Genomic DNA, 10,688 nt, shown 5'->3' on the forward strand with positions numbered 1-10,688 from the left:
CTTGGAATGAAAGACAATTCCGAATTAGCTTTGTCTACGAATAAAATTTTGTATATTAGGTTGTCGAAGGTTACACACATGTCGAAACTTCAAAGCGATTAAGGAAATAAGTTGGCCGAAGCAGATTAAGGAGAGAGCGAGATTCAAAGCGAGATAGTAGGAAAGAGCGAGATGTTGAACGAGATTTTAAGAGAGAGCGAGATTCAAAGCGAGATTTTAGGAGAGAGCGAGATTTAGTTTATATTGACTAATCTGACTAACATTAAACTTGGTAAAATGAAATGGTTGAATAATTGAAAAATGAGATTATTCAAGAATACACATTGAATACTAAGATTATGCATTGAGTTCCTGGTAGTAGATCCATAATAAAAAAAAAGTGTCTGTGATTGCTCCAGAAGAAATGAAAGCTAGTAATCATTAATGGAAAAATAACAACAATAACAAAGAGAGCGAGACATTGAGAGAGAGCGAGACATTGAGAGAGAGCGAGATCTTAGGAGAGAGCGAGAGTTTTCACTTTATTTGAACTTTCCATAGAAATATATATAAAAAAAGAGAAAAAAGAGCTAATGATCATACTATAATTGAATAATCATTAGACTATAATTGAATATATTAGATTATTATACTATAATTGTATAATCATAAGACATTAAATTGAATATATTAGATTATTATACTATAATTGAATAATCATTAGACAACAAATTGAACATATTAGATTATTATACTATAATTGTATAATCATTAGACAACAAATTGAATAAATTGAATATATTAGATTATTATAATGTAAAACTTTATTGATTACAAAAAAAAAAAAAAAAGATTGAATATATAGTAGATTATTATAAAAAAAAATTGAATATACTAATTATAATAAAAAAAATTGAATATACAATAAAATGAATATATGATAAAAAAAATTATTTATTATTCAATCCCTAACTATCTGGAACCCCTCTTAGTAACAAAGGACACTTCCTTCGATTATGTCCTAACTAGTTACAAAATCCACATCGTTGTCGAGTGGCTGGTTCTGTCTAATCTATCTCGTTGTGATAACGTGAATTTTTCGGTCTACCAGGTCTTCTCAATAACGATGAATCAGGATATAAGACGGGCATATTAGGGTGTGTGATCCAGTAATCTTCATGCGGTACAGGTTGAAATTGAGGGGAGTAACATTCAGCATACGTTGACAATTTGTAGTAGTCCTCAATAAAATCTTCGTAGTTCATGTTAAAATGTGAGCAAACAGACATAAAATGCAAGCATGGAATGCGAATGCTTGCCACTTGTTACATGAACAGTACTGCTCGGTATGATGGCTTGTTCGAGATCCTAAGTATGAAATACCTGAGAGAAATTGTAACACACGAAGAGGTGTGTTTAATACCGAGTGGTACTGTTCATGTAACAAATGGCAAGCATTCGCATTCCATGCTTGCATTTTATGGCCCACTTGTCGTGTGAAGGTTAGATGTATTTTATCTTGTTTGTCTGGATTTTGCAATCAACAATGTGGACGTAACTATTTTTGTATGTTTATATGCCTTTTATTTTAGTTTAATTGGTCTTGCACTTTCAAAAGTGTAATAAATTATAAATTTAATTTTTATATTGAATAAGTCTCTAAATTGGATATATTAATCTCTACAATATAGAAGTCTTATACACTGTAAAAGTTATGCATTAACCGTTCTAAATTGGACAAATGTTATAAATTGATCAAGTACTTATAAAAATTTCTGGTTTTGATGAATACAATTATTAGTTTTAGGATTTATTTGATATTACATCTAAAATATAGGGGTATAAATGGTTTTTTACCATAATTTGATTTATCATTTGATAGTATCTTTAATGGTTAGGGCACTAATTAATCCCCCTTTGGATTCCTGTCCCCTACACACAAACAAAGATAACAATAATGACGTGGGTACTTTTGTATTTTCACATAAAACCCCCCCTTGTGATCTCATCTCCAGCTACAATATGTCCGACCCTCCCCTCCACATTGCGACCTGTCCCTATCTCTCCAAATTACCAAAATGCCCTTTCCTTTCTTTTCTCCCCACCCAAATTGAAAGCAACTTCCTTTATTTAATAAATGTTAAACTAATACATGGTCTGGCTAATTTATTGTTTTTTTTTCTTAATTTTGAAATGTACTCGATGCATGAATTTTTATATTTTTCAATAAATAAAGTTATAATTTAAGAAAAAAATGTTACGTGACTATATAACAACCTACTTAAATTTTGAGTTATATTTCATTTAGTCCTCTCGTTCACCTCATTAATAGAATATTTATGTGATATATGCTTATTGAATTAATTTTGGTTAAATTGACATGACGTGATAGATGAATGTTTTATAACTATTGTAGTATATATCTTCAAGTTGTTAATATTTATTTGCATGATCAAAAAAACATTTTACACTATTATGTGGGGTACATGCTAAATTTTAACCTTTTTAAAATATAACATTCGATACGCAAAGTAGAGATAAAACTTTTGACTTAAAAAAAGGTTACTAATGTCTTTAACTATGCTCATATAGAGTACGTTTTCTTTTGAGTTAGAGATTATGTACTAGATAGTAGTATTGACTTTTATTTTGTTCAGATGGTTTCTTTATGTATGATTATATGATACATGTGGGAGAATGGATTTAAATCATTTAAATTATGTTCATATGTTAGACTATTTTATTTTAGAGATAATTGTCTTTTTGGTCGAGTAGGTCATTTTCATCTCTGAGTCCTTTTTTTTTTAAGATTCATTTTAACTTTTTAGTTTTGGAAAATAAGTTTATAAAGATTATTGATATTATTTTTTCCATTTTCTATAGTAACAAAGTATAATTGTAATTATTAATTTTAATGCTAGTGTGACATTTGAAATTTAGAAAAAAAAAATACTTAGATTGAGAAAGAAAAACAAAGACCTAACTATATATAGAGAGAGAAAATCTCCATTGTTGCCTCCATGAGTGCAATAAAAAATAGAAAATTAAATAGAACAAAATTAATTCACTAGTCTGATTTGACTTTGTAATATAAAATTAGACATCTTATTTATATTTGGAGAAAACAACAACAAAAAAAAATTATTTATTCGGATAGTTTTTTTTATTATTATTGAAAAAATCATCCAAAATCGACTAAACTAAGGGTATATATATACTCTTAGAAATAAACTCTAACATAGATCTTCATTATTTTTATTAGGTTTAAATCTTATTTTGGTCCTTGAACTTTGAATAATGTTTTATTTTGGTCACTAAACTTTAACAAATGTTCGCTTTGGTCCCTAAACTTTTTTAAAAAAATTAATTTTAGCCCCTGAACTTTTAAATTGCTTATTTTTATCTTTGATATATTAAGATTTTGTTAAGTCTTTAATAAAATGGTGAGGTAACTTGTATTTTTGGATGACTAGACTACCAAATAAGTTGGCTATGCTAAAAAATCTAGAGTTTCAAATTTAAAGGTGGCAAAGAAAGATAATTTAAAAGATATTTCTAGTTCAAAATTTTGGTCGTTCAGTGTTTTGATGTGTTGGTTGTTAGTATTTTACTTCACCCTCATCTTGTTGAATACATCTAGAGCCTAGTCATCCAAAAAAACAAGCTCATTCACATTTCTATTGAAGAGTTAACATAATTTTAATAGTATGAATTAAAATAAACATTTTTTTTAAAAAAAAAGTTTAGGGACTAAAACGAACATTTTTTAAAGTTGAAGGACCAAAATAAAATAAGATTTAAAGTTGAGAGACTAAAACAATACTTAAACCTTTTAATAATTATGGTACATGTATATTTGTTGTTTGGAAAAATGGTCAACCATGATAGTGCATGTTTGTTTGTTGTTTTGAAAAAAAAGGAAAAACGCCCAATAAAAGGGGGGGAAAGTCCAATTTTGAAAAAAAGAAAAGGATCTATTGGTTTTTCCTTAATTGCAAATCGGTTTGGCTCTCTTATTTGTATAGAAACCAATTTAATTTGATTTGGTTCTTGATTAGCTCCAAAATCGAGAAAATCAAACCTACTTTTAATTAGCTCCAAAATCGAGAAAATCAAACCTACTTTTATCCCTAATTATTTTTGTGGATCTCTTATGTTCTTTTTCATGGGTTGCTCCACGTACAAGTTTAATCCCATCGCCATATGTCCATCTATGAAATTCTGAATCTCTCTTCTCCATCTACATTATAGCTAGATATCGGTTCTTCATTTGTAATTGGATGAACTTTTACACTCTCGACCAGGATGACACCCACCTCCTTGTTAAATGCATGTTTAAGAGTGTATTTGAAACGGTTAACATTAATGTAATATTATTTTTGATAGGTTCAAAATTATTTCAAAACATATCATTTATGATTTAAAATCAATTTAAAATTTGATTTCACACTTTTGAAGCTATTTTGATAATATCAAATTAAAATTGATTTAAAATTGGAATATATTTCATGGTGATTTTGATTATGAAAGATAAATAATTTTAAATATTTCAAATATTCATGAGCATGCATTTATAAATAGAACTAAAGAAGAAACAACAAGAAACGAGTCGAAAGGACCGACTACAAAAGAAAAAAGAGAGAGGGAGGAGAAAGGAGAGATGGAAGGAGGGAATTGAAGAAAGAAAGGGCCTCTTTTTCAAAAAAAAAAAAAAAAATCTAATGCCATGTTAGCATTAAAAGTCATACGAAGAAATTAATTTATAGCATAATAGAAAAAAGGAACTATAGATGTCTTTTGAACTTAATTCTCAAATCTATGAATTAAAGTGTATGTTTTGAAAATTTAGAAGTTAAAGTGGTCTATTTGTAAAAATTCGAAGACCTAAAAGTAATTAAACTGATTAAAATATATATGATCAACTAAGGTTATTGAGTTCTTACATCCACATATTATTTTACTGAAAATCATAAAGAAAAAGAAAAAGAGATAATAGAAGAAAATAGAAGAAAATAAGAATGCATCATCCAAATTTAAGAATATAATTGAAACATTAGCTTAAATTTTTATTCCTTCTCTAAATTATGGACTTATTTCACTTTTTCATTCCACTAACATTTTAATTTAATTGTAGCATTTTAGTGTGTATATATATCATGTGGTGGCTTAGAGCATGCATTATGCCACATAAATTAGATGAGATGGATATTTGGGATTATGAACTAAAAAAACAAATGTTTCTACCTTTTTAAGTAGTTGACTTTCCAACAAGGAACTAAAATGATTATATTCTTAAATGAAAATATCCAAATTTAATTCTTATATTTTCAATAAATTTTAAAATGAAGTACTCCTTAATTTTTATTAAAAAAATTAAAAAATAAACTTCTACTCTTCTCACTTTTTAAATTTCTCATAAATTGTTTACATAAAGTCTTTATTACAATAAAATTTTTATTATTAATTAATAATTTCGACAAAAAAACCTTCAACTAATAAAATTGATGTTACAACTTAATGAAAATTCAAAGATTAAATCTAAATGTACGATAGTATGACTAAATTAAAATAAATTTCAAATCACTTGAACTAAAATATTATTATAACTTACTAATTATTGACTTTGCTTTTTAAAAGAAAATATAGGTTAAATTATAAATTTGGTCCCTACGATTTGAAAATTTTAAAATTTAGTCCATATAATTTTAAAAATTAAAATTTAGTAATATGATTTGATAAAATCTTATAAATAGTCTATACAGTATGATAACATTCTCAAAATAATCTCTATCGTAGAGACTATTATGGATAGATTTATCAAACTATAGAAGTAAATTCTAATTATAAATTAGAGGAACTAAATTTTAACATTTTTTAAAATCGTATTGATCAAATTTACAATTTAACCAAGTAATATATATATATATATATATATATATATATATATATATATATAGATATAGATATAAATAACTTTCCTTGAAGGCCTTTAATTTTGTTTTGTCTTTCTTTTCTTGTCATACGCATAGAGGGGTTGTGTGTTAAATAGAAGAAATTAAAGTGGGCGACCTTGAGTCTAGTTTACGCCAAAATTAAAATTAGAAGAAAAAATTAAAAGAAAAAGAAAAAAAAATCACTATAAAAACCAACCCCTCCATTTCTACTTCTTCACCCTTCTTCCCCAAATCTCCCCCAAATTCCATCCATGGAGAATCTCACCTTCCTCAAAAATGGCGTTCTCCGATTACCCCCCGGCTTCCGCTTCCACCCCACTGACGAGGAGCTCGTCCTCCAATACCTCATCAAAAAAGCCCTCTCCTCCCCTCTCCCCGCCGCAGTCATTCCCGACGTCGATGTCTGCCGATTCGACCCATGGGATTTACCAGGTTTGTTCTTGATTTGCTTTCCTTTTTTTTATTTTTTTTTATTTTTTTTTTTATTTTCAGGCTTTGGGGATGATTTTTTCTTGATAGGTTTTTTGAAATTTTTTGTGGGTCAGGCGATTTAGAGAGGGAGAGATACTTTTTCAGTACAAGAGAAGCTAAATACTCTAATGGAAGAAGGTCTAACAGAGCCACTGGTTCTGGGTATTGGAAAGCAACTGGAATTGATCGGAAAATTGTTTCTTCAAAGGAGAATCGATTGGTAGGGTTTAAAAAAACCCTCGTTTTCTACACTGGAAAACCTCCTAATGGCTTAAGAACTGATTGGGTTATGCATGAGTATCGCCTTGTGGGAAGTTCAGAACCTCCTCCTTCCACTTTTACTGACGGACAACCCATCTTGGTGAGCTTCCATTTTCTCAAATCGTGTTCGTTTTTCAATGAGAATCACTTATTATCCACAAATTTGAATTGAAGTTTTAATTGAAAACAGAAAAACCCATGTGGAATTTGAATTGAATTGAATTCAGCTGATTTTTGTGTGATTTGTTTATGTTTGGTGCAGAATGGTAACTGGGTTTTATGTCGGATATTTTTAAAGAAAAGAAGCACAAGGGAAAGAGATGAGAAGAACATCTGTAAGCCAGTTTTCCATCAGTTTCTAAGAACAAGAAATGAGACTGATTTGAATCTTGCTCCATGTTCTTCATCCTCTGGATCAAGTGGAGTTACAGAGATTTCAGTAAATAATCATCAAGAACAAGAAGAAACTAGCAGCTGTAATAGTTTTAGAAAGAGATGATAAGATCATAGATAAAAAAAAAAAGGCATTAGCTTTTACTAGTTTGTTTTTTAAAAAGTTCTATGGCTTATAAGAAATCTCTTGTCCATCCTCTGTTGTTTATCTCTCAGTCTTTATTCTCCTTCAATTTCGTTTTCTATACATTAATCCAACAAAATAAAATACACACTCGCTAATTAGCTTTCTCCACAAAAAAAAAATGTATAAAACTGTTCATCTTCCATCAATTCTCTCTTCGATTAAATCTTTTCGAAACATCGGCCGGATTTGATGATATCTTTGATGTAACCGTGTCGACGTCGAGAGGAAAAATGAAAAGGAGAGGTGATGAATATGGAGTAGAGTAGAGACTTTAACAAAGTTGAATGAATGAAATGAAGGGAACCTCTTTTCTTGCAAGAAAAAGCAGAGAGAGAGAGAGAGAGAGAGAGATTGAAAGACAATGATCTTTCAGAGAGGTTGATGATTCTTTTGGGAGAAGAAAAGGAAAGCGATTCTGTGAGATTTTGGTGTCAAATCAATGGAGTTTTTCGAAGCCGTCTAATGAATGAATGACTGGTTGAGAGATGGGAAAAAGAAAAAAAAGAAAATTTTCTCAGGAAACAAACAGAAATTGAAAGGGAAATGTGGTTGCAGCTTGCAAACCCCTGCAAAGAAGCAAGAGATTTTTGATATGGTGAAAGGAAACAGAGTTGGGAAATGATGAAAAGGAAAAGGTTTTGTAGAGGATTCCACGTTAGAATGATGGGAGAAACGATGATACTTAAGTTATTTTACTTGTTCTCAATTGATTATGAGATGAAAGTTTGTATTTATCTAATACGATATAGAAACTTTTTTTTTTTTAAAAAAAAATCGAAATTATTTGATAGATTAACCTAAAAAATGGGAGTAGAATCTTATTTAACCTGGTTTTTCCAAAATAAAGTTTTATAACACTTTTCCAACTTTTTTTTTATATTTTTTTTCTTCTTTCTTACTTTCGACTCTCGTTCTATTTCTCTCTTTAAATCTCTCTTTCTCTATCTCCTTTCTCGATATCCATTTTCTATTTCATTTCTAATAAAGAGAATGCTCTCTTACATATATTTCACTTCTGACGATAGCAACAATGACAATGAACGGAGTTGTTTCTTCTTCTCCAAAAATGTGGAGCGATTAGTGGCAATGAACATATTTTTTTTAGATGTCAAACAAACCGATCGCAAAAGGCAAGAGAAAGAAAGTGAGTGAGCAAGAGCAAGAAAATGAGCTTTAACCAAAACCAGAGCGAAAACAGGAAAAAAATCCATAAAAACTGTTTGGTGATATAAAAAAAATGGTAGAAAACTTTGTTTCGAAATTAGCAAACCAAATTTTACTTTTTTTTAAATTTTTTAAGACATTGTACAAGAGTGTACATTGATTTTGAGATGGAACTTTTTAATCGAGGTAATAAAAAGGTGTGGGAGAGGGTTAGTTGTTGGAAGCTAAAATACGTCTCTTGAAAAAATGTTCTGTCAACTCTAAAAATGGTAGCCATCACAATTGATGGAGATAGCCAAATTATAGAGAGAAGTGGTTTTGAGTGTTGAAAGAAACAGTTTTAAGAGACATTCCCAATTGGCAGAACACAACTCCAACCACACCTCCCTTACCAATCCAACCATCAATCAACTTCATTTTCTATCATGCTCCTTTTTCTTTTTTAAAAACAACAATAATTTATATATATTACATTTCATAAAATTTTAAAAGCCAAATCACAAGGTTTTTTTTATTTTTGATTTTTTTATTAAGTATAATAGAGATATGAGAATTTGAACCAAAGACATTTTGATTTCTAATACATCTATATGTCAGTTGAATTATATTTACTTTGTAGACAAATTACATGTTTCTACAATTATGTCTAGGGGTTATTTGGACCCTCAACTTCAAGTGGATAGAGTGGGCTACTATTTGTGGTAGTGTTTATTATTTTCTACTTATCTTCTTTTTCCCTTTTTGTTATAGTGTTTACCATTTTTTACCCAAACTAAAATAGTCTATACCCCAAACACATACTATTATAACTCATGCAAAAATAGTTTGCACCTCAAACACAAACTATTATTATATACTGACCATTATAACACATGTACTATAACATCATCAATTATAATAACCAATTCAGCACCTTAGACAAACACCCTCTAAGGGGTCATTTTGGTACAAGGGATCTCAGGATGGGAATTGTGTTGAGATCTATGCTCTAAAGCCTGGTAGCTAATTAGTTATTTGACATAATAGTTGATTATTTTAAATATGAAATAATGAGTTTTCCGTTATAGTAAAACTTTAAGTATTTCATGAGACTTAAATAGTAAGTAGTCGACAAACAGGTGGATAATGTTCAAGTAATAACCTAAAGGGTCTATAGTATATGGATAAGATATGGTAACACTATGAATACGTCCCACTTTGTAAGAGTTACAAATGATGTGATTCAAGTCATTCATGTGGAGACATGCGAGTGGATGTATCCTATATAATGAGTTTGATTAAGATTGGACCGCAAAATCGTTAATCTCTCTTTGTAATACTATTGACTGAAAAGATTAATATTTCATAGAATAACCATATGTAGCTCGATCTTAATCTTGAATAAGTTATAAACTCGTATCTGTGAGGACTTGTCATTTGATTTCTATGGGTGAGAGTGGCCCGAGTCACCGTCATAATAAGTCTACCATTTTGGGGACAAGATCGAGAGGGGAGTTGGAAACATAACTATACAAGATGAAACTCACTCATTTTTGCCTTTAAGGTTAGTAGATGAATAGTTTTCTTAAGTGCTAATTTTGGGTCTTGATCAAAAGATACCTGGCCTTTCATTGGCTCAAGAATGACTTAGTTTATTGTAGGACCATAAACATATTATTCATTAGAGAGATCAGTGGTACTTAAGGAGTAAGGGATAATTACAGGGGTAAAATGATAATTTGATCCAGTTGTAATTACGAACAACTCATGAATGATTGACTTACTTGTAATGGTTAAATCCATAGATACAACATGTTCTACAGTGTTAAGAGTGCAACTTTGGGTCTTTATTAGAGTGGTCCATAGTTAATGAATGTTGGTTATTTTAATTAAAGAGTTTAATTAATTAACCTTGGATCATTGCAGCTTATAATCTGTAGGTTTATTAGATTCCCTTGTTAGCTCGCAATGGGTAAACAAATACCAACAATTTTGAAAGAATTTGAATTGTTCAAATTAATTTAGGAAATAATATTAATTGTATATGATATAATTAATATAATGTATACAGATACATTATAATATAAAGTTAATTTTGACTAAGATTCAAAATTATACTTTATAATAAAAAGAGACTTATTATATTTGAATAAGATTCAAAAAATAATATGAATTGGATTTGTATTAAAATAATATGACTTAGATTCACATTAAAACTATATATTAAAAGTTAATATGAATGAGATTCATATTAAAAACTATAGGTTATAAAAGAGATATATATTTGAATAAAATTCAAA

At 29.2% G+C, this 10,688-nt stretch overlaps 1 protein-coding gene across 1 annotated transcript; it reads left to right on the plus strand.

The window, feature by feature from the left end:
- The first annotated feature begins 5,940 nt into the window (after window positions 1-5,940).
- LOC120070768 (NAC domain-containing protein 83-like) lies at window positions 5,941-7,252 on the plus strand. The gene is made up of 3 exons (XM_039022655.2): window positions 5,941-6,365; window positions 6,479-6,765; window positions 6,928-7,252. The coding sequence occupies exons 1-3, from the start codon at window positions 6,185-6,187 to the stop codon at window positions 7,162-7,164; spliced, it is 705 nt and encodes a 234-aa protein (XP_038878583.1). The 5' UTR covers window positions 5,941-6,184; the 3' UTR covers window positions 7,165-7,252.
- Window positions 7,253-10,688: the final 3,436 nt, after the last annotated feature.

Source organism: Benincasa hispida, chromosome 1, assembly GCF_027475165.1.
Source record: "Benincasa hispida cultivar pf3 chromosome 1, pf3_genome.v1.1, whole genome shotgun sequence".
NCBI classification, from domain to species: domain Eukaryota; kingdom Viridiplantae; phylum Streptophyta; class Magnoliopsida; order Cucurbitales; family Cucurbitaceae; genus Benincasa; species Benincasa hispida.